This window comes from Rhipicephalus sanguineus, chromosome 8 (genome assembly GCF_013339695.2).
Source record: "Rhipicephalus sanguineus isolate Rsan-2018 chromosome 8, BIME_Rsan_1.4, whole genome shotgun sequence".
NCBI classification, from domain to species: Eukaryota; Metazoa; Arthropoda; class Arachnida; order Ixodida; family Ixodidae; genus Rhipicephalus; species Rhipicephalus sanguineus.
Genome location: NC_051183.1, coordinates 29,398,274 through 29,422,392, shown reverse-complemented (window position 1 = coordinate 29,422,392; position 24,119 = coordinate 29,398,274). Strand labels below are relative to the sequence as shown.

At 49.4% G+C, this 24,119-nt stretch overlaps 1 protein-coding gene across 1 annotated transcript; it reads left to right on the top strand.

Moving 5' to 3' along the window:
• Window positions 1-3,163: 3,163 nt before the first annotated feature.
• On the top strand, window positions 3,164-9,477 carry LOC119402651 (uncharacterized). Its single transcript, XM_037669770.2, has 4 exons — window positions 3,164-3,428; window positions 5,341-5,615; window positions 7,357-7,532; window positions 9,097-9,477. Exons 1-4 carry the CDS (start codon window positions 3,165-3,167, stop codon window positions 9,423-9,425), a joined length of 1,044 nt encoding a protein of 347 aa, XP_037525698.2. The 5' UTR covers window position 3,164; the 3' UTR covers window positions 9,426-9,477.
• The last annotated feature ends 14,642 nt before the right edge of the window (window positions 9,478-24,119 follow it).

Below are 24,119 nucleotides of genomic sequence, written 5' to 3'. Positions count from 1 at the left end.
CAAAACATGGTGTCTGGGCGGTAAAACTTGGTGCATTGTCGAAAAAACGTGGCGACGGTAAAATGTGTACCCTAAGACTGCTCAGCGGACCAAGAAGACACGTATTTAGCAACACCAACACAGGGAGAAATGAACACAGTAAAGGCATTCTGATAAGCGCAATCGAACCAACACATGACAGCCGCATCGATATGTGGTAGACACTGCTGAGTGCTTCGAGCGTGTGCTTTTGCATTGTTGTGTTCACTTTTCTTTCCATTGTCACCTTTCAACTGCCCTTAATTTACCATATTTCATTGAAATAAAGACCTCTTCGAACACTGTAATACAGCAGTAATGCTCAGAAGAGAATATTGGGCGAGTTGGCATGGAAGAGTGACAGGCAGTCGAACTGTTGTAACAATACGTTTCTGGTGATTTTTTAACAGCGGAGGCGTTGTAGGGCTCGGCCTGACGACAGACGAATGTCGCATGGCATGTCACGCTCCAGTTCCCAGGTACAACCATAGATGGAGTAATCACCTCGGTCGCGGACGAAGTGGCACAGTGAAACTGGGAATACATTCTTACATAAAATATTGCAGCGCTACATCGCACGAGTACAGGACAGAGAAGTACATGACAGGACGGGCGCTGTTTTAAGTACGGATGTATCGCCAACTAGCCCCGTAATCTGTTTTGTTAAGTGAAAGTGGGAAGCACGGCTCGAGCGTGAATAGGGCCTAAAGTCACCGTAGCTGGAGCGGGTGTGGCAGGGGCCGCCACACGTCCGTTCCCGTGCACTTTCTACTCTACAACTAACGTAATAACAGAGAGCGACACCAAAATCACAAGGAAAACAAAGGAGAACCGCACATCCGCTGTTTCTATAGGCTTCACACTGTGTGCAACTGGGATAATTTTTTTTTGCTTGTTTGTACCTGCTTTTTTGTCAATTACGTAAGACATTTCGAACTATAAAAGGCTATAACATTCCGATTGAGTATTCATTTCTCAGTAGGGCGCTGTTTTGTCTTGTAGGGCGTCTTTCCTTTGTGTTAAAGTTCGCGCCCCTTATTGGTCAAGCAGGATTGACTTCTGCCTAACTTTTTTCAGACTATTTGTGTTACTGCTTCGCTCGCTGGCTATAACGTGCACTCGCCTGAAGCAGTGCCATCTTGAGCTCCCGGTATTCTTCGGGCGGCACAGAGTCCAGCGTGTCCTCAGTGGCCACGAGACCCTCCCTTAGCAAAGACAGGTGTTCCTGGAACTCTGCCAGCGAAGAGCTCGATTTTACCGGTGTCGCCAGGGCCCTCTGGCTACCGCTGCTGGGCACTGTGGAGGTGGCTGTGTCCGTACATTTGCTTGTTGCAGCCGTACCTTGAGCGGGTGCTACCACAACCGTTGGCGGCTGCGCTGGTTGCGGTGACGTTTCCGCTGCTGACGTTGCTTCTGTGGCACCATCCCGTTGTTCTGAGCTACTCATGGTCCTGAAGATTACGTTGTCTGGGTCGAATTTTGTGCCGGATGCCTCACTGTCTTCCTATTCTTTCCCCGGGCAGTGCCACTTACCCACTACAAAGAAATTATGAGCATATGTAGATGTACGGCGTAAAAGTTGCTCGCAGGAGGATTTGTTGTCTTTATAGTGTCTCAAAGATCGTTAAAATATAAGGTATGCAATTTCACTTAGAAATGTAGTTGATAGCAAACAAAATTTTAAAGTAGTTAGATAAAAGGAGTTGATGTTTTCCATCAAACATAGCCCATGCTGACTTTTAAAATACGCCGTCAATGTTGTCGTCATCGCACAGTTTTACCACTTCTTTCTTCGCAGGCACTGCGAATGAGCTCGACTTATGAGAACCCAACACTTCTTGAATCGGTTAGTTATCTTGTAGATCATAATTAACCGATTTAGCATAACCTATGATTTAAACATAAGTGATTGTAAAGGCTATATATAAGCCTTTGATATATATGTTTTTATGGTGGCAGACCGATGAGCGGTACTAGTGGTTCGGAAAAGATAAAGCAGTGGACAAGCGATGGTAAGCAGTGGTCATGTGGCTGTCAATCAAAGGTCGAGCAGGAATGGTGAGTAGGGGACAACGGAGATAAGCGAGTGCCATAACGTTGCATATACATTAACAATTTTCCAGCAGGGAGGTTCTGCTAATACTTTTGTGCTTATTGAGGAAATTACTGTGAGGAAATACTTAGTAAGAGGAAATGTAGCAATAAATGTGCAACATTTATTATTTCAATACACGTTGTAGCGTATACTCAGCTAGGAGAATTAGCTCATAACGTGCGAACCCTGAGTGGCATCAAAATTAAGTGGACCAAATATATGTATTGGTGAACTTCGAAACCGCGTAATAGTTTATATTTACCGATTTCATTTGATCTACAGTCGCAGTTAAAGCTGCATTCTGTGCGCAGATGTTATTCTGGATCTGTTATTTATTCAGCCTTAATAAATGTGCGCTCAATTACAGCACTTTGTGCGTTCAGATGTCATTGTCATGTGGCGTAGTATTTTATTACGTACGATAGCCGTGCGCAAGATGTTGGAGTTCGCGTATAAGCGTTGGTGCCAGCTTGATTTTATTAAGTCATATCCGTTGTGGTAATTTTAGTAAGGCTGGTTAATGTACATTTCTTCTCACTACAGTCAGTTATTTCCATGTACTTGTTCGATGAATTATAGTACTGGTAATTATTCTCCCATCTTTCTTCGCGCTCAATGACCGTGATGAGGCATTCGTGCTATTTACACTTTCTCACTAATTGAAATTATGATCACCTGTCTTCCATTTACAACCCTACATCACTACACATCTCACCGTCATGTTTTGTACCATATATAAGATTTACGCTTCAATATAGCGCGCCATTTTTAGGCTTCTTTACAGCTATATTACACTCTAACATGTAAGTCAATGGTCACCGCTAACACCCCATAAAATAACGTGGGGCTGTTCCGCGCAGCCTGACCTTTGCACCACAACAATTCACTAATCACCATCATCCCATCTTGCTTCAATTAATAGACTGATTTGTCATCGTCTTTGTACCGCGACCCGTTTCGCGAATGATGCCTCCTAGAGGGTTGCATCGATTCATGGAGGACCACAACGAACCGCCACGAGCTGGCGCGAGCCACTATCCAGTGCGCGCTGATGGAATCGTCACCGCTTCCTTTGAGGTCGCTGGCCCGCCTCCGTATACCAGCAATGAGCACTGCGGAGGCTCCGGCGATGGACAAGCCGTGCACCAGCCAGTTGCCGCTGCGCATGAGGCCCGTGGCGAAGGCGCCGCCGACAGCGCTGGCGGCGTTTCAGGAACACGTGCTTGTGCTCAGGCAGCACCTGGTAGGGGCCGAGCAGTCGCTGGACACCACCGATCCCGAGGAATTCCGGTTGCTCAAGAAGGCACTAATACAAGTGAGTTCAACTTTGCGGTATGCCTAATGGGCAGTGGTGTTGAACGCCACGTTTTGGATATTTCGCTTGGACGTGTTGCTAGGCTCGCTGGTTCATACTTGCAGAGTTCACAAGCGCACAACATTCGACCATTGAGTTTCCTACAATACTTAGTAGAGGGAACAGTGACACTGCGATGGTTCATCCACATTGAGATTTATGGGAAGTACATTGAACACCACATAGAAGATACGGCGCTCTTTGGCAACCCATGGCCCTTGCGCCACGAAACCCCACTAATCATCAAGTGCATTGATTTGCCTAGTCTTCGTTCTCACGGCTTCGAATGCACTTGTGGCTTTGTTTATTGTTGTGTTTTGGCTTTTGTTTCGCATAAAAGAATAGCTTGTTGTGAACGCGATTTTAAATGTTCAGCCAAAAGGGTCAAGGTGGTGAAGCGAGACTGCTGAACTTTTACTGAACTTCATCATGTGACGAAGCTGCTGCAGGTCGCTCGAAGCCACACGGACCGAACAGAACGAACCTTAGGCAAATCCATGTACTAACCATCATTCCCAGGCTGGTTAAAGCGTCATACGTTGCAGTTGCCATAGACTCTAGTGCCAGTTTTCACTCTAGACTACCAGTATTAAACTATATGCTTAGAACAGCCCGGTAGAGAAGACACAAGACCATCGCTTCTCCTGTCCTAATTTGCACGATTTTGAAATATTCAAGATTATGTGGAATAGCTACCATGCGAAGACCTCTACTACTGACAACTGAACGTTACTGGGGGGTAACTCATAGGATCCGAACCTACTACATTTTTATGGGTAGTAGAGAACGCAACAGATGCTCGAGAGGCTTCCGCGTCGAAGCGAATTCGCGACCGCAGTATCAGTCACATTATGCTGTTGATATCAACCCATTGCAGAGATTTGACTTTACACTCATTGCGAGCATCTCGGCATCATGGTTGCGCTGCTCCTGCTTTTTACTCTATACTTTCACACAACCGCTTCTGTAGCAGCAACTACCGTACCTCTAATTGCACTACAAGACAACACGCAGAAGCTGCTCGACGCGGTCGGCGCCTACGGTGCGATCTCGCAGTGAAGTTGGTGAAGTTCTGCTCTCATGCTGCAGGAACAAACGCAGAAAACGTCTCGCTCAGTGAATCTGAACTTCTAGCTCAGCCGAGGCCATGCCAGCGTCTCTGAGCTGCGTCAGCGCCGCAGAAAATGGTTTACACAGTGCCCGCGAGATGGCGCAACGTTCTCGCCAATGATAGGGAGCCCTAGCCAATGAGTTCGCGCCAGCGTATCTCCAGCGTGTGAGCGTGTTGATATACATGCTTCGTTTCACGCGCCTCGCGTATCGCCGCAACGCAGGCAATGGAGCTTCAGCGAAACACTAGTGCGGTGCTTTTACGGAAACGAAAAGCGGCTTAAGGTCAGCGTTTCGTGTTTTCTTGGGGAACTTAAACGCAGAAATTTGGTCTGTCTGTCTATCTGTCTGCCACACGATTCAGCCACCCGGCCAAAGTTTAAGCACTTGCTGAACGCCCAGCCATCTTGAACTGATAGCTGCGTTCATACTTGTGAACATTGTCGATCAAAAAGCAAATATTACGCATATCTGAGGCGCAACATCAATACGTAAGTATTAGGTGGCATGTTCCTTTACTAGAAAATACATAGATACGTAATTCTAAGGACCCTAGAGTTTCTCAGACTGCGCTTGACTAGCGCAGAAACGACGTGCAGAAAAAAACGGCCGGCAGAAGACTATCGTCTTTCGACGACATTTACAGCGAAGCACGCAGATATGCGGCCAATGTTTAATATGTGTCAGCGTCTCATCTATCTCGAGTTCTGGCGCAGCTGAAACACTTAATTACGGATCAACCCAACACGCTGTATTCTTGCAGGTGAGCAAGATGATCTCCCAGATGGAAGCCGTCGCTGACGTGCTCGAGCAAAAGCGAGTCAACTTGAGGAACGAGGTGTGCACCTTGCAAGACGAGAACGCTCAGCTTCAGAAGGCATTGTTGCGCGAGCGCCGCAAGGCGCTGAACAAGAGCGCAAATAATTCGCCGCTTCGAGGCCAGCGGAAGGTGTCGTCTCCGCCACCCCTTTTCCCTCTTGATAGCAACGTCGACTACGACTCGCTGCGACAGTTCCTGTTCACGCCGACGCTTCTCAGGTAAGGATAAGTTTAACAAAATCTTGGAGGTGCAGTAGTTCGTGAGGTCATGGCGCTGTTTGGCCGCGCTCTGCCCTTGCGCCATTAAAAACTAGATATTGGCACACACGCTCCTTTCTTTCTCTGCTTGATGTTAACGCCCCCTTACACGCGTTACTACTGCCTTGCGCAAACCGCGCTAGAATGTCTGAGAACGTTCCAGATCACTTTGGGGTGATTTGCAGATATGTGAACAGCCGAGTCTTTTCTGGAACTAACGCAGCCACCAGCGATAAGGCTGGAATGTTCGATGTTGCATGTATAAATGGCCGACGCGCCTTAGCGCTGAGCAGTTTTATCGACGGCCGACGCTCCGTTCGCCGCTATCAGTGTACAGTGTCAAGTGCTGTAGTTTGACTTTCCTTTTCCCGGCCACAAGTTCGGCCAAATAAAGAGTTTCATCTTGGACACGCCGACTGCTGCCTTCGTCGACGTCACGACCACGTGACAATATCGTCATCATCAGTAATCTGTGAGCGCGTTTTAGTGGCAAGAGCAACGAGGGACGCTCTTGTTGCTCTTCCAAGCACTTCCTGTCGAGCACTTCCGGTTTTCCGAATATTCACAAGTGTTTTAAAAACTAGGACTAATAGAAAATGCATGGTTCTGATTTAAGAACTATATTGAATAGATGCGATATCGGAGCACAAGTTTAAGTTAACTGTCAGGATAATTAATGAAGCCTAATTCAATTGGTCCACTCGAACAGCGGATGGTTTTCTTGTGAGCAGCTGAAATCGTTTTTACACCTTGCGGAGTAGATCTCAGCCAAGAGCTTCTTTCTACGCGGCTTCTAGGATCCGCTTCGGCTGTGCGACGAAATACAAAAGTTAACCTAAAGAATACACCGAAAACTTAGTCGTGCGATTGCTACTAAGAGATACCTAAGTCAAGGAATAGGGACGCCTCCTATTTTTCAAACGAATGTGGCATGTAGCGACAAAAAAATCAGAATCGTGTCTTAAGCTAATTGACCGTTTAGGTAGGAGGAAATTAGAAGAGAGCCGCGATACCGTGAGAACAGGAAAACACACGACAGAAGGAGCGTCACCAAATACTATTGGACGCACGCCACGACAGCGTGAAGATCTGTGAAACAAACTGAAACAAACTAAGAAGCATAGTCGAGAAGAGAACGTCGCTATTTATAAAAAATAGCATAATTGACAGAAAAAAAAAAACTTCTTTAGCCTATGCTTTATTAGGCTTTCCTTTTTAGGTTCTCATGTTATAGCTCCATTTACATTGAACCATCTCCGCAGTGCTTGTCATATGTCCTTTTTGGGCACGCATTCTGTTACTTCAATAGGCGCGAAAGGCCAACGGCCCGCGCACTTAAGGCGAAAGTCAAAGAACCCCAGGTGGCCGAAATTTCCGGAGGCCTCCATTACGGCATGCCTCATAATGATATCGGAGTTTTTCAAGTGAAATTTCAGCAAATAATAATAATAATAATAATAATAATAATAATAATATTATTATTATTATTATTATTATTATTATTATTATTATTATTATTATTATTATTATTATTATTATTATTATTATTATTGCTGTGCTTCCCATCCTTAGTATCCATTCCATTGCTTTACTTCATTGCAAACGCTGTTCCAGCAACTCCAGGAACTTTGATGTTCTCCTATATTAAATTCCCGCAGAGCCTAGAGGCATGGATATTTAGATTTATTCCAACGCGCTACAGATTCCCACCACCGGAAGAGAACGATTCACTGGTAGATTTCCTGTTTGACGGCCCGGACAGCAGCGCCTCTACGTCTAAAGTCAGCACTGTCTTCGGTGCCAGTCCTGGACCCTCTGGAAGGGCCAGAAGAGGGCGCGGAGTTTCGCCGACAGGCCGCAGTTCCAGCAGCATGACAGGTAAGGCATATAATCCTGAGCAGCGCTAATTGTATTCTTAAAAGCTCGCCATCGTAGGCAGTTCTACGGTCTAGCTCCTATCCTAATCCAAGGAACAGCTGTTGAGATAGGTTTGCGAGAAGCTTACCCTACGAGGCGACCGGTAAGGGACGCGACGTTTTCCACTGCCGCAGCGAACAAAGACGCTACGGCCGGGTTCGTCGACGTTCCGACAGTGCGCATAAAAGGCACTCGAGTCAGGTTGTCAACAAACACGGGTTTATTAACGCAAGATGCAGCACCGTGCGACTGTCACGGGCTTGAAGGCCGTATAGGGAAATCCCGCAAGACCGGTCGAGTACGCTTGCCAGCGGCGCTACGACTGTCACACAAAGGGCAGCAGTTGAGCGCACGGTCGAGATGCAGCCTGCAAGAGCAGCGCGTCAACCTCTCGTGCAGGCCTGAGAACATGTGACGCGGCGAGCCAGCGCCAGACAGAAGCGAGCTCATGGGAGAGGGGCTTGTCACTGGCGGCCTATGAGGACAGGCGAAGCGCAGTCACATGGGCTAGCGTGATGTGCGGCGGAGCATTGTCCAGACATGTGCGAATGCTTTCCCGCGCTCCGGGAAGCCGACGCATGGCTCGCAACCGACAAAGAGGCCTGGCGCCACAGCCATGGTCGCCCTAATGCGCTCGAGCCGCGCGGGGCCACCACACGCACTAGCTGGGGAACGAGGCGCCAAAGGGGAGGGCGCTCTCGATTCCCACACAGCATAGTGCTGAAGAAACGACAGCTGAACCGACGTGGTGGATACGGCGTTGCGTTCTTTGGAACCAGGTTGTGGGTTTGATCTCCGGCCTTATACCTAAACTTAGGTGCACGTTGATGAACACCAGGTGGTAATATATATTGTGGAGTTCCTTCCCCCACTCTAAGCCAGGCTTTATCGTCACATCTTGGCTTTAGCACGTTAAATGGGACGACGGTGACCAAGTGGTTGGTTCCGTGGTCAAGTGACAGTTGTTCCGTGTTCCGCTATGCCACTCCAAGTTAGATAAAATAATTATAAAACTTTGTGCTGTAACCATTGATGAAAACAGTGAATATAAAACTGTTTTCCAGTGTATCTACAAAGCGCTCATTTCTTTAGGCGGTATTTGTTCTTTCATTCCCAAAATTTACCGAGCTCAGAGACGGGTAACAAAATTACCACAACGGTGCAGTGTACAGTGAGTGAGTGAGTGAGTGAGTGAGTGAGTGAGTGAGTGAGTGAGTGAGTGAGTGAGTGAGTGAGTGAGTGAGTGAGTGAGTGAGTGAGTGAGTGAGTGAGTGAGGAAACAACTGAGCGAGTGAGTGATTGAGTGGCTGAATGTGTGAGGGAGTGGCTCAGTGAGTGAGTCAGTGAGTGAGTCAGTGAGTGAATGAGGGTGTGAGGGAGTGGCTGATTGTGTGATCGTGTGGCTGAGTCAGTGAATTAGTGATTGAGTCAAGGAGGGAGGGAGTGAGCGAGTGGCTGACTAAGTGGGGGAGTGGCTGAGCGAGTAAATCAGTGAGTGATTGATTTTCTTCTACACAAAATGCAGGTGGAAAGCATTCTGGCAATGCTAAACGAGGTCGTGGCGCCGTGGCTGCGCGGGCCAGGCCCCGACCCACCTTGCGTACCGTCACCGGAGGAGTCGAGAGGGGTGGCACGAGCTTCAGTTCGTCACCCGGGCCTGCGTTGCCCGACGTCATGCTCCTGGGAGGCTCGGCGCCGATAGCGACGCCCGTCACGCCGCCGCCGATGCTTCCAACACTGGAGCAGAACGAGATCGACGATCTCGCCCAGAAGCTGCGGAATCGCAACAATAGGTTCGCGGGCAAGAAAGACGAGACGTTCACCATTATTGAATGGAACGCTTCCCTCGACTAAGCAGCCATGGGCTTTTTACTTAATCAATTGGAAAAGAATAAAATTCCCGTCTGCTAGGAGACAATGCATTGAAATGCGTAGTTTATTTTTATTTGTTTGCAGGTCCTGCAGGCCATTCCCATGTTGATGCACGAGTTTATACAAATTGAAGCAAGAGAAATAAAATTAAGTGCATTGAATTGCTTGGTACAGTTATATAAGGATAACCCATACATAAGTGGAAAGCGTTCGAAAGACATTACCACCGCTATACGGAAATTTGTTAATACACAAAAATATCATACGAATCAATGTGTATTACAATGTTGCACTCGAACTTCAAGAACAAGTGTTATAGGTTGAGAATAAATAAGATTCTGTGCTATTCAAATTTTGGTAGCTTAGCCCTTTTCCTTAAGTTGGTTACGCTAGAGTGGCGTGAGTAAACAGGATAAATGAAACGTACAGCCAGACGTTGAGTCAATGGTAAATATTCCGCAGATATATGCCTGGTTGGGGTAACAAACCTGAGGAAAAGAGAACTCCAAACAAGATTTATTTTAAAATGCCCGATGGTTCGAAGCCTGGCCGGATTCTTCAGGGGTGAGAAGGTCCGAAATGTAGAGCGATATACGCCTGCTTGCCGTGAGTGCGAGGTTTGCCGAGACGTTTCGTAAGCCTTGGCAGTAGAGGGAGGGCAGTGTCCCCGTGGTACGGTTCATGTTTCCTGCTGTCTGTTGTCCGTCCACCACCATGAGCAGTTTCATCCCTCGGCCCAAAGATGGCGCACCTGCAGGAAAAGCTCAAAGCATTGTATACAAGATTACGTGCGCCGAGTGGCCCGCCTCGTACGTTGGGAAAACCAAGAACTTTCAGGAAAGAGTTCGACCACACAGGAACTATCTCTGTCAATTAAACAGTGAACAGAGTGCAGTGGCAGAGCAATGCGAGCAGTAGGGAAAAAAAGGTTTATATCACCCCTGAAGGAGAAGCCGGTGAGACTTCAAAATGTGGGGTATTTTAAAGTAAATCTTGCCTTTCTTGAGTTTCCTTTTTTCCTCAAAGCTAAATTTTGTACTTTACAATCAAGTACTGCTTGCAACGGCTCCAAATCACGTGCGCGTATTCCACCTTTGGTCGCGCTAGTGTTCTGTATGCATTTAGTTTCGAGAGTCATCTAAAATGTCCACAAAGTGGCACAAGAAAGACAACAATCTGGGGGAATCTAAACGCGATAAAATTTGTTCGTGGATGAAAGTTAAAGAGGCATCTTTCGCGAACTGCGAAGTAAATTGTGAATCCTTGAAGATGGCAGTCTTCGTGAAACGAAAGCCAAATCAAAGGCGCACAAATAACTCGCACAAGTTGTATCCGAACCCACAACTTCGTCACAATGGTGATCTGCCAGTTCCGATACGCTGACAGCCACCACACTTGATAACTTTCTTGAGTATTTGTGCGTGTAATGTGCAGTTTTCGGTACGAGAACTTCGCCGAGGTGGTTGCGCTTTAGATTTGACAAGCCAATACACCAAATATACCACGTCTTTATGACGCTGTGGCATCTACCATTTCCACAGGCGGTCATTTTCCTTTTCATTTCCCTTTTAAATTTTAGCGAGAAAACTGTGTTCGCCCGTCCCTCTGTTATATCAGACAAATTTCTATAATGAAATCATCGAATGAAACCAAATAGGTTTCTTGGTGGTGCTGCATTTTGAATCTAGGGCCACAGGCTCAAGAGGCGGGTGTCGTGCACTGGGCTTATAAAGAGGTTTATTAGCGGCGACGATATTTGACGATACAGCGACAGTCAAGGCGGGGCCGACTCTCAGCGCGAGCTGCGTTCTCTTCGAGCCGAAGAGGGCGACCCACTAGAAGGTGTTCGAGAGGACGACCCATTATCAAGTTCGAACGCTTCGCTACAATTACCCCCGGGTAGGAAAAGGGAGCCACCTGGCGACCTAGCAACTAGTCACTATGAGGGGGTCGTGGTAGGGCTTCAGGCGCTCCACGTTGACAATGTCGCGCCCTCGACGGCGCATGTCCGAAGACGGTTCTATGGGTTCGATGAGGTAGTTGACCGGGGATGTGCATTCGACGACACGGTAGGGGCCTTCGTATTTGGGCAGTAGTTTGGAAGAGAGGCCAGTTGCAGTGGTAGGGACAGAGAGCCAAACGAGCGCTCCAGGGAGGAACGTGGGCGCAGAAGTGGTGTTGTCACCGCGAATGCTCTTCTGCCGCTGTTGGTTATGCGTAGTGAAGGTCTTGGAGAGCTCACGACACTCCTCAGCAAGTCTGGCTGTGGCAGAAATAGGCGCACATTCAGAGCGATCCGGCTTGTAGGGAAGTATCGTGTCCATGGTGTGCGACGGGTGCCTTCCGTACAGTAAGAAGAAGGGTGAAAAACCAGTAGTGCTCTGAGGGGCGGTGTTATAGGCGTAGGTGACGAAGGGCAGAATGGCATCCCAATTGGTGTGATCGGCGGCGACGTACATCGAGAGCATGTCGCCGAGCGTGCGGTTAAAGCGTTCGGTTAGGCCATTCGTCTGCGGGTGGTAAGCAGTAGTTTTGCGGTGAACAGCATGGCACTCTTTGAGAATGCCTTCCACGACTTCCGACAAGAAGACACGGCCTCGGTCGCTGAGAAGCTCTTGGGGTGGTCCGTGACGCAGTATGAATCGGTGTAGTAGGAAAGAGGCAACATCGCGCGCTGTAGCCGCTGGGAGGGCGGCGGTTTCGGCGTATCGCGTTAGATGGTCAACAGCGACGATGGCCCAGCGGTTACCAGCCGAAGTCAGAGGAAGTGGTCCGTACAAATCGATGCCCACGCGCCCAAACGGACGGTTAGGGCAAGGTAATGGTTGTAGACCTGGTGGCGACACGTGCGTTGCAGGTTTTCGGCGTTGGCAATCGAGGCAGGAGCGAACGAACTTCTGCACGTAGCGGTACATCCCTCGCCAGAAGTATCGTTGTCGAATGCGGTGGTAAGTTTTGGATACCCCAGAGTGCGCGCATTGCGGGTCAGAGTGGAAGGCCTCGCATATTTCAGAACGCAGACTGCGGGGTATCACTAGTAGCCACTGGCGGCCGTCGGCGTCGTAATTGCGTCGGTGCAGTAGGTCGTCGCGAACGGCGAAATGGTGGGCTTGACGACGCAACGCGCGAGTGGATGGTGTTGCGGACGGATCAGTGAGCAAGTCGATCAGCGAGGTGATCCATTTATCCTTGCGCTGTTCGGTAGCGATGGTGTGAACGTCGATTGAAGCAACAGCTATGTGAGATACTGAGCAAGGGGCATTGTCGTCAGGCAAGGGAGAGCGCGAGAGGGCGTCGGCATCAGCATGCTGGCGTCCGTTGCGGTACAGCACTCGGATGTCGTAGTCTTGCAGGCGAAGTGCCCAGCGGGCGAGACGGCCTGAGGGATCCTTCAGTGACGACAGCCAGCATAGTGCATGATGGTCGGTGACGACATCAAATGGGTGGCCATACAAATAAGGTCGAAACTTTGTAAGGGCCCAGATGATCGCCAGGCACTCTTTTTCCGTGACCGTGTAATTGGTCTCGGCTCTGGTAAGCGTACGGCTTGCGTATGCCACGACATATTCGGGGAACCCTGGTTTGCGCTGCGCAAGGACAGCGCCGAGGCCTACACCGCTGGCATCCGTGTGTACCTCCGTTGGGGCCGTAGGATCGTAGTGGCGTAGTATGGGAGGAGACGTCAACAAACGACGGAGCTTTGCGAACGCGTCGTCACACTCGGACGACCACGACTTTAGGGGTCCGTTACCTCCAAGGAGCTTCGTCAGCGGTGATATGATGGTGGCAAAGTTTCGTATGAAGCGTCGAAAGTACGAACACAGTCCTACGAAACTGCGCAGTTCTTTGACGGACGTAGGTTTGGGAAATTCGGCCACGGCCCGAAGCTTGGTCGGATCGGGAAGGATTCCGTCCTTGGACACGACGTAGCCGAGGATTGTCAGCTGCCGTGCTGCAAATCGGCACTTCTTCAGATTCAGTTGGAGGCCGGCGTTGCGCAAACGCGTCAAAACATGCCGCAGACGTTGGAGATGCGTGGAGAAGTCCGGAGCGAAAACCACGACGTCGTCAAGGTAACACAAGCACGTGTGCCATTTCAAGTTGCGCAGAACGGTGTCCATCATGCGCTCGAAGGTGGCGGGCGCATTACACAGACCAAACGGCATGACGTTGAACTCGTACAAGCCGTCGGGCGTGACAAAGGCTGTCTTCGGTCGAGCGTCATCCGCCATGGGCACTTGCCAGTACCCCGAGCGCAGATCAAGAGATGAAAAGAATTCGGCTCCTTGCAGGCTGTCAATCGCGTCGTCGATTCGCGGCAGCGGATAAACATCCTTGCGAGTGATCTTGTTGAGCCGTCGGTAGTCCACACAGAACCGCACGGAACCGTCCTTCTTCGCAACGAGAACAACGGGAGACGCCCATGGGCTGTCCGAGGGCCGAATAACGTCGCGTCGAAGCATATCGTCGACTTGCTCATTAATGACCCGACGTTCTGCGGGAGACACGCGATATGGACGTTGCCGCAGTGGTGGTTGGGCGCCAGTGTCGATGCGATGCGTAACAACGGAAGTGCGGCCAAGAGAAGTTTGCCCGATATCGAAAGAAGAACGAAATTCTTCCAGCAGGCAGAGAAGTTGGGAACGCTGGACCGATGTGAGGTTGTCAGCAATGGAGGACCTAAACACATCAGCAGGTGACGAATCGGACGTGGAAACAGCACTGAGCGTACGGGAACTGGGACAGTGCGTGTCGTCGGGTGTGTCCATAACTTGTGCGTCTTCGAGGGGTTCCACTCTGCCGAGACATTCCCCTCGCACCAACGTAACAATGAACGGGGATGGGTTGGTCACAAAAACATCCGTGTCGCCCTGGGTGATTTCCACGGTCGCAAATGGCACCAGCAAGCCTTTCCTAGTGAAAACGCGGTCACATGGAGAAAGGAGTGCGACGGCGTCGCAGAGACCGGTGCAATAGACTGACACAGCCGTTGACGAATTTGCAGGAACTGTGATGTCGTCTTTGACGAATACCTTGGTCGCAGCCGATGAACTGTCTGGCGGCGTCAAATCTGAGAATGGTGAGAGCTCTATTTCGGCTGGTGCGCAATGAATGACGGCGTCGTGGCGGGCGAGAAAATCCCATCCCAGGATGACGTCGTGAGAGCATGAAGAAATTATAATGAATTCGACGGCGTACAGAGCGTCCTGAATGAGGACGCGGGCGGTGCATACCGCCGTCGGGTGAATACTTTGGGCGCTGGCTGTACGGAGGGAGAGCCCGGAAAGTGGCGTCGTCACTTTTCGTAGCAGGCGGCTTAGTTTAGCGTCCATAACGGATACGGCGGCTCCAGTATCGATAAGGGCAGAGGCGCGAACACCGTCCACAAAAACGTCTATCACGTTCGATGGGCTTCGCTGAGGGCTTTCGCAGTTCGATAGCGTCGCAGCCCTTGCCTCGTGGACTGCGACGACTAGTTTTCCTGATCGCGTGGGACCGGACGTGGCCGCATCGGTGACAGCGAGCGGCGTCGTGGTGACTGTGAACGGCGGGTAGATACAGCTGGGCGAGGCGTCGGCGACGGAGGCGTAGGTGGGTCGTAATATGGGCGGTTCGACTGGCCGGTGGCAGGCGACACGTCTCTAGGCGGCTGCACGCGGTTGCAATAGCGCGCCACGTGGCCGGCGTAACCACATGCGAAACATATGGGGCGATTGTCAGGTGTGCGCCATCGGTTCGCTGGGGCAGGGCCCGCCCATGGTGCAGGACGGGATTGACGGGGCGGCAACTGATAGGACTGCATGGTGGGCTGCAGTCGTGGCCTGTGCGTGACGTCGGCGTAGGTTACCGGTACATCCGCTTCGAAAGAGTGAGGTCGAGCGGAGGACTCGGCGTAAATGTGTGGTGCAGCCGTAGCGATTGGTGGGGGCGTTCTTGCGACAACTTGGGCGTAGCTCAAAGGTGCAGGAGCCGGATGGTGCTGGTGGTACTCGGGCATGACCTCCGCAATTTCCTGCTCGATTGCTCGACGGAGGGGAGGCAGAAGGGTGGGCGACGGCTGTTGAGCGTACCGAGGGCTACGGGGTACGGGGATCGGGGATCCCCGTACCCCTCGGGGATCCCCCCGAGGGGTACGGGGATCGATACCCCGCACCTCCACCAAATTATAAAGAGGTTTATTAGCGGCGACGATATTTGACGATACAGCGACAGTCAAGGCGGGGCCGACTCTCAGCGCGAGCTGCGTTCTCTTCGAGCCGAAGAGGGCGACCCACTAGAAGGTGTTCGAGAGGACGACCCATTATCAAGTTCGAACGCTTCGCTACAGGCTGAACATTCACGCTTGCAGGATGTCATTATACATGAACCTGTGGCGCAGCAGCCAGGGGTGCGCTTTGAAGGGTCCAAGCCATCTCCCCCCCCCCCCTCCCCTCAGATCTTTGCATTTTTTATGTGTACATGTGATGGTTCACGAGTGAATGTGGGTGACAAAGAGGAGGAAGATGAAGACAACTAGAACAAACTATTCTATAACCTCCTTTATTCTAAAGTTCTATAATATTTTGTAAAACCACTCAATTATTGGCCAATCTCCCAGTGTAAATGTGAGCCGCGGCTATAGGTGAACAAGAACAAGAATAAACTGGTTTTGTGCCACGGTTCCAAGCGTCTACTCTACTGTACTCTGTACTAGTGTTGTGGCTGACACCATGTCTCCTTTGTCACATGTATATATATATATATATATATATACGCCCTGGCGTTTACATGCACGAGCGCGCATTAAAGGGGGTACATAATTTAGCGGAAACGTATTAGTGGCGGAAACATATTACACGCCTAAGAGGCACACGACTTCAGCAACCATTACTGTTTTGCCGCCATCGTGCCAGCTGTCGTATCAGCTCTGACTGGAATGGACCGCTATGCAATCTTTGCATTACATTGAGAAGGAACGCCTTCCTTACACGCACAAACACACACACACATCTATTTCCAATCTTCGCTATACAACCGTACCGGCACTCCGGTCTTGTTGAGGCCTCACAGCCATAGGTAATCGACTCGGATTGCATTCGACTGCCTTCCGGTTCCGAGGCAAAAGGAACGAGGAATATTGCCGTATTGCCGAAGCCAGCGTTTCAACGTGGAGGCTTGTCTTTAACTCCATCTATCCAAAGCGTTGGCTCCAGCAACTTTCCTCTCTGAACGAATTCTCATATCTTCATGGAAGTGGCGTCTGGTGATACCTCTGTGCACACCTTCTACTTCCATACCGGGGGCGCTATTCTAGACACTGTCACATTCTGCCATTGGTCAAGTCTGATTGTCCCGAAGGGCTGCTACGGCTTCTGCGACTGGCCTAAAGGGACCGACAACTGATTTTTCTCGACCCATTTTTTTGCGGCGCGACAGGAAGCTCACCCTTCGCAGTGTTTGTAGCTGCAGTTGTTAATCGCAAAAGCACGTAGTTATTTTACAAGAACTATTTTTTGATCTGAAAGGCTCCAAACACGGAGGTACCTTTCCTCCAGCAACGCTGAGAATTGATAGCGATGCCGCCAGCCCTTCTCGCGATTTGTGAAAGCTATGGTTGTTCTGCGTTCGCAGGAGTTCCTGTAACTATGCTTAACTACCTTTATTTATAGCTTTTCAACTGTTTTTGAAAACAAAAAGCTGTTACAATGACATGATGTGGCATTATACACCTTTCCTGCATCTGTACCGCATTGTGTGCGCATGCGTCCAAGGTTGCCTGCGCCTGCGTCATGGGTGGCTCGTCCAGGCGTCGTTACTCTCTCGATGCACGAGCCAAGCCAAGTCAACGAAAACGTCACTACGCATATGCGCGGCCGCGCCGAGTACCAGTGCGTGTCATTTCTGAGACGAAGTGTACGTAACAAAACTATGTCGCTCCAAAATCTTAGCGACCTGGAAACTGCGTGCACGGTTGCGTGAGCACGCTGAAAAGTTGCTCAAGACGCGCTGACGAGTATGGGACCATTACGTCACGCGAAGGCAGTGCTACTTTAATGCATACTACTAACGCAGGCTTATATGTATATTTTTATGAAGTAATACTTTTTAATATACAGAAACGAACAATATTTCAATACTAACAAACAAATGGTCGACCGCCCACAGCAATCAACGGTCACGTGGCCGGGTTCATTGGCTCGTTAATGTTTTTGCCACCAGACGCGTCATAGGTCATTTTTCGCGTCTTTCAATTAACAAATCAAAATATAAATTCATCTCTCACAAAAAAAAAAAAAAACAGGCTTGATTTGTGTCAATGCGACGGACAATCTTTCCTTCAGTGAAGTCATCTCATTTCATGTTCTGGGCAGTTGTCGGTCCCTTTAAAATTCAGCCATTACGGACTTTGACAAGATGGCGGGATTTGACAGGGTCCAGGATAACACCCCGGTAACGTAGGTCTGTTCTTCTCAGCTTTGACATCCACTTCTGGCATTCTTAATGCTTCGAATATAATGAAATTTGTTCTTTCGTTGTTGGTTTGGTTGCGGTTTACGGGGTTTAACGTCCCAAAGCGACACAAGCTATGGGAGACGCGGTTGTGTTTCTAAGCTGACTGTAGGAGCGTAGCTTACGCGAGGTTTTTTCAACCTCTTAACCCACTTGGACGAGCATAGCTCGTCCTTGCCGAACTGTTCCCAAGCCGTTTTTGAACAAGTGTCCGCTTGGGCGTTTTGAACAAGGTGCGCCCATTTGCGCGCTAGTTTGCGTGTAGCTTCAGGTGGCAGCATTGACCTGGTAAGTGAGAAAGTAAAAACTTTATTTTCTTTTTGAAACGAAAGAAGCAAAGGGATAGCACTTCTTTTTCTCCCGGCCGCTATTTCACAGTTGTTCGGCAACTTGTGTGTTTCGGCAAACTGCGTTCGAGGAAGGCGGCATGTGTGTCGCTGTTTCGCCGTCGCGGAAAAGCTTTTAGTCGTTCTCAGAATGATGAAACGATTGTGAGAATGCTGGATATTTTTAACAGCTCTGTTCTCCTTATTTTATTTATTACTAGCAGGTAACTGGCCTGTTACCATGAGCAATTAACACTTAACATTACTGTGCTTGAATTTCCTTCAGCAGCAAAGACGTGCAAAGACAAGCAAAGACAAGCAAAGACAGCAGCAAAACCAATACAGCTAAACTAGGTGACACTAAGAATAAAAACCCTCCATCTACCGCTGCGATTCGAACCCGTGCCTTTTGAGTGGGAAGCGGGCATTCTACCCCGGCACCATTTTGACAGAGCCGCGTGCAGCTCTTAAACTACGACACATTGCACACTAGCGATCGCAGCGCCACGAGCGGATTCACCCTGTTTGGCCTTCACTTTCTGTACATTTGTGCCGCGGCTGCTCCGAGCACTCCCCTGTATAGTACACTGTATTTTGCCTCATCGCACGTTCTTTCGTCTAAATCCAGTAGTGTTTCTCACGTGATTCACAAAAGTGGAAGTGTACGGCCGATTACAGTGGTATTTTCCCGACGCAAACGAGACGGATGGACCTGTCCGTGCAGGAACAGGAATAACAACGTGGCAATGCAAACTCGGTGCACAGAAATAGAGGGTTGGACGTATTGAGGTCACCTTGAAAAGGTGGTAGCAACTGAACAAGCAAAATTGCGAAGACCGTAGCAGAACACTCTAAACAAACGGGAATAAGTGAATGCTTGCATGAGTGTCTGTGCAATTCTTCTCATGCAGTAACCAACGAGATGACGTGTCGTAATTCCGTTGTTCACGCTTCCTCGTTCCAGCTTTCGTGCTTCTTTTACAGAGCTCCTGCACACAGCTCTTTTCTTCGTGGCAATAATCAGATAATTGATGACAAAGAAGGGAAAGTGCCGCCCGCGAACGTGTTTGTCTAGATTATCAGACGTTCGTTATCTGCATGCGTATCACGCACTAGCGGCGTGTTTCTATCTTTAGTTTAGAGAGAGACATTCACTTTTTTTCCACGGCTGGTTTCAAGTTCACGCACTTAGAGGTGCAGGTGCAATTTATTTTTTCGGCGAGTGTGGATGTTGAGTTAAAGGAAAGCTTCCTTTATGACTGGTTCGAGTATTCGAACGAAATCAGATAGCGGATGGCGGTCGAGGTGAAAGACCTGCCCTTGAAAACGTGTCATTTTTTTTTTATCGTGCAATATAGGAGCCCTAAAGGGCAGCGATATATTACTTTGCTCGAGTCGATTTTTCACTTCACGACTGTAGACTTTTTAATGATTCAGCTGGAATAATAAGATAAAATAGGCAAGCGATTCAAAATAGGTAAGTGATACTAAAGAGAATACAGGGAACGGTCAAACAAATTGTTAAGGAAATTCTGCGTTAATCCTCAGCAGCATTTCGATTGTACGCGTGACGTCAAATATTTCCAAGTGTTTTCTCTAATCGCAGCTGCGAAGACAACTGCGGGACAAAGTTTTGAAGGAAAACATTTGGATCGGTTACAATAAACAATCGACTCTCTCTGTGCAGGCAACCTGTACATGCCATAAATTTATTTTCATATTTTGTCTTCTCAGCGCTAACAGTAGTAGACTACTTTAAGGCAAAATAGGCGACATCATTTATGCCAAGCATATTTTTTCCCTCGCTCTTCAGGCTACATGCAAAGTTGATATGTTATAGGTTGCTCCTAAGGTGCTATGAACATTGCTCAGTACATGAACGATCAAAGCAACTGCGCCGTGCTTCCACAGGACACCAGTTCAGGTGGTCTGAGACTATCTATATATTTGGTATGTTAACGTTGATCATGTTTGTCTTTTAATAAGCTGCTCATGGTTGCTTACTCTTATTATAGCCGTGATCATAACTGGCCGCAGTTATCCCCACAGGACGCGTGACAAAGCGTATGTGCTAGTCGACAAGAAATTTCCATTTTACATTGAACCGATCTATTCACAATCTGCAGTCTATCTGTAGATTTCAATACTTATTTCAGTAACCTCTCTCTTGGCAACTGCACGTTCGTGCCGACTTGATAGATATTCCTTATGATTTGTCGTCGCGGTGGCACATGGGTTCGATCCCGGCCGCGACGGTCGCATTTCAGCAGTGGCAAAATGCTGGAGACCCGTGTACTTACATTTAGGCGCAAGCTAAAGAAACCGATGAGGTTGAAATTTCTGGAGCCCTTATCTACGCCCTGCCTCGTAATCATATCGTGTATTTTGCACGTAAAGCCCTAGAAAATAATTATTATGGCTCAAGATCACTGTAGAACAGCTCTTGGTTGGCCTGTTTAAGTTTGGTTAACGTCCCAAAGCTACTCGGCCTATCAGAGACGCCGTAGTGAAGGGCTCCGAATACTTTAGGCGACATAGGGTTTTTTAGCCTGATCGAAATTTAGCCTAGGTGGCTTTGCAGAATATACCCCACAAGCCAACCAACGAACACATGTTCCATAGTTATCGTAAGACATAACAATAATAACTTATGGCGTTTTCTGTGATGCTGGGACAATAAATACACAAGCTAGGTATGTGCCACCTCGGGACGATATGCAGGCTATCTGCGGACTGCAAAACGTCATTTTCCGCGACGTTTGCTTCCTAAGGAAGTGACAGAAGCTGTCTACTCGGAAGACAGCTTTGACGGGAGATTGCGGAGACGGAATCTGTACTACGGGAAACATTATTTTTGGCGAATGAATGCGCAGCCACGCCTCTCCGGCCACCACGGCCAGCTACGCCGAACGCCTCGCCGAGCGCGGAACGGGCGAACGGGAACTTCCTCCGGGCTTTTCTGCTGCTGGATATTCTATTTCCATCCGATACGGGGAGAGGCGCTTCGCACCGGACACAGACGCGTAAGCCTGGACTGCCCCCCTAAATAGGATTCTCCGCCTGTCTGCCTAGCTTACCCGACTGCCACGCATTCAGGCGAGAATTTCTTTTTTCCGAGTTGGCCTTAGCCTTCATTTCCGCAAGACTTATTGCGGACCAGGGGAAGTCGTCAAGACCACTTACCGTGACTTCGGCAGGAAGAAGAAGATAGAAGAAAGAAACTCGCGAATGTTGCTTTCCGTCATTGTTCAGCGACCGCGCGAATGCTTGCGACGGGAGGGGAAAGTCCCGCACATTTCTATTCACGGGTTCTCACGCAAAAACCCGCGAGTAAGCGCTTGACACTCCGACCGCCTTCTTCCTTCAGCCCGAAACGTTGGTGAACAGCCATAGAAGCAAAAAGGTAGGAAAGCAGAGGTAACATTAAAAAAATAATAAAAAGTTAAGAATGGAGAGCCTTTCTTTTCCATCTTCTTCGACAACGCGAGACACAGACACACCTATTTGCATACACGGAAATGGGACGCCTTTAGAAAACAGCCACATCCTCCCCTGCCCCCCCCCCCCTTTCTGGCTCCAAGCTTTCGCGGCCCCGCGTAATCGCGCCCGCGAAAAATAAAACGACCAGAACGATGTGGTGTAGGGGCGCTAAACGCCAAGCCCTCCGGGGGTAAGATCGACTTTCCAGACGGTTCAAGGAACCTGCGTGCCTCAAGCATGCGGTCGCTCGACGGGCCAGCATTCGCCGTCGTTTTCGTCTGAGTCGTCGTCGTCTTCATTTTTTCTTTCTCCTCGCTGTTCTTTTTTTTTTCTTGTTTTCTTCATGACGCGATATTCCGCGGCATCCACTTTCACCTTATCCTCGCATCCCCTGCCGCGCCGCCCGACCTCCTCTCTTCTGGTACTGCCCCGTAAGCCTCGTTTTTTTGCCTATCTGCTTTAACTTTTTATCTCTTTTGCCAGTCGGAGGAGACCTGGTTGTTCCTGGTGCATACGCGCGCGCATATTCGAGAATGAGAGAAAGGCGCGACGACTTCGCGTACGCACGCCAGTTTCGCTGGCGCCCCAAATGGGTCATTGCCTACCCTCCCAACAATCGGCACCTCTTTCGTATATCCTCCCTTACGCCCGCCTAACCTTGGCTCCTCCTGCCGAAGCAAAACAAGCCTTGCTCGCTTTCAGCGGTACGACGGTGAGGGAGAGAGCGTCGTTATAGCGGCCTGTTTTCACTTTCTTCTCCACCACCATCCCTTCTTTCTCTTCTTTCATCTTCCTGGTTCCGACGTTTATATAAAGAAATGGGTCCACTCTGTGCCTTGCAAAATCTACCAAGCATCTCCCCACCTAAGCACCTCTTCATCGATCCAACCTAAACCGCTGCGAAGAAACGGTGACGAAGAAACACCATGAGGACCCGTAGCCTGGCCTTCACCGCAGTCGCGGTACTTGTAGTTCTTCTAGCCCTGACGGAACGGTCCACGGCTCAAAACGGCATCGGCACCGTGGCCATGGGCCTGATCCAGTCTCTCTTCTCCGGGCAGCTGGGCATCGCCGGAATGCTTCTGAGGCTGCTGACGTCGGGAGCGTCCTCGGCCTTCGGCTGGATCGGACGTCGCGAGGCCGTGAACCCTTCCTCGCCGGAGCAGCATCCCGAGGACGCGTACTTCAACGCAATCCGGGCGCTGGACGACAAGGACTGCATCTCGGCGCTCCTGTGCCACGTGGCCAAAGCTCCGACCAAGTTCAAGTCGTTCGGACGCGACGTGGCGGCGTACTTCAAGAGGCACGAGTTCGACGGCTCGCCGAGCGTGAACCACTACCGCAAGGCGTTCGAGAGGGGTCTTACGGGTGAAGAGTGCGCGGTGCCGACGTGCAAAGCCGACGTGGTGCTCCTGGGAAGCCTCCTGGCGGGCATGGTGTCCAATCCGTGAAGTCGGCGCGACGGTAGCTGTCATCGCGAAAGGGGTGGACTCGATTTGATCTCGATGGCGTGAATCGAAAAGCCGTTGTCGAGAAGAGGCTACGGCGTGAGGTGTGGGGCGATGGACTTCTACTCTGCAAAGCCTATCACATGTTTCTAAGTAGCAAGAGCACGCCACCCTCCCATGTGCCACATCGGCTGTTATGCCATTGAGACGCACCTTATGTCATTATAATATTCAGGAATAACAGTACCTCAATCCACTATGGGGAAAAGATTGTGAGGGCGTCTTAGTAGCTTAATCAGAGAGGCCAAGGACGCTACTGACCACAAAATGCCGACTTATGTTAGTAATGAACCATGTACGTTCTAGGATTGAAGTGTAAGTGTTAGGGCATCTACCAAAGAACGAACGCGCCTTTGATCACATCATCTGTATGTCTTTAAAAGACTACATCGTGGGCGGTGCCGGGATAGCCGACGAAGCGGGTTTGAGTTATGTGAACTGAATCTTTTGCCAGTGTGTACCTATGACCGCCTTTAAAGATGCAACGTAGTATTCTAGCGATTGCAAACATTTATCGCCGAAGCTAACCTTTCCGCAGTACTTGTTATGTTCATCGAGTGAAAAGCTACAATTTTCTGAATTTCTAGCCGAGATAATTACTTATATAAATAGAATATGTATCCGAAAGTTGAAAAGTTCACTCTATTCAGTTCCAAAATAACATCTCATGATGAAATATGGCGAACAGGCGCCATGAAGACTAACTCTTTACTCGCGTATGTGCTTTTTGTATCCTTCCTTTGCATCGGATCAAGTGTTTCTTAAGAGCTGCACACATAGCTCGGGAAACCACCTCGTTTGTCACAACCATACCAAAGATGTCAACAACAGCGTTCCAGCTATAGACTTCAAGCGGGAAAACAGCCGTAGGC

Bases quoted from the DNA above. Each gene is read 5' to 3' on its own strand.
- LOC119402651 (XM_037669770.2), top strand. From the start codon at position 3,165: ATGGAATCGTCACCGCTTCCTTTGAGGTCGCTGGCCCGCCTCCGTATA. The intron at 3,429-5,340 runs GTGAGTTCAACT...GTATTCTTGCAG, and splicing joins TCAAGAAGGCACTAATACAA to GTGAGCAAGATGATCTCCCA. The intron at 7,533-9,096 runs GTAAGGCATATA...CACAAAATGCAG, and splicing joins CAGTTCCAGCAGCATGACAG to GTGGAAAGCATTCTGGCAAT.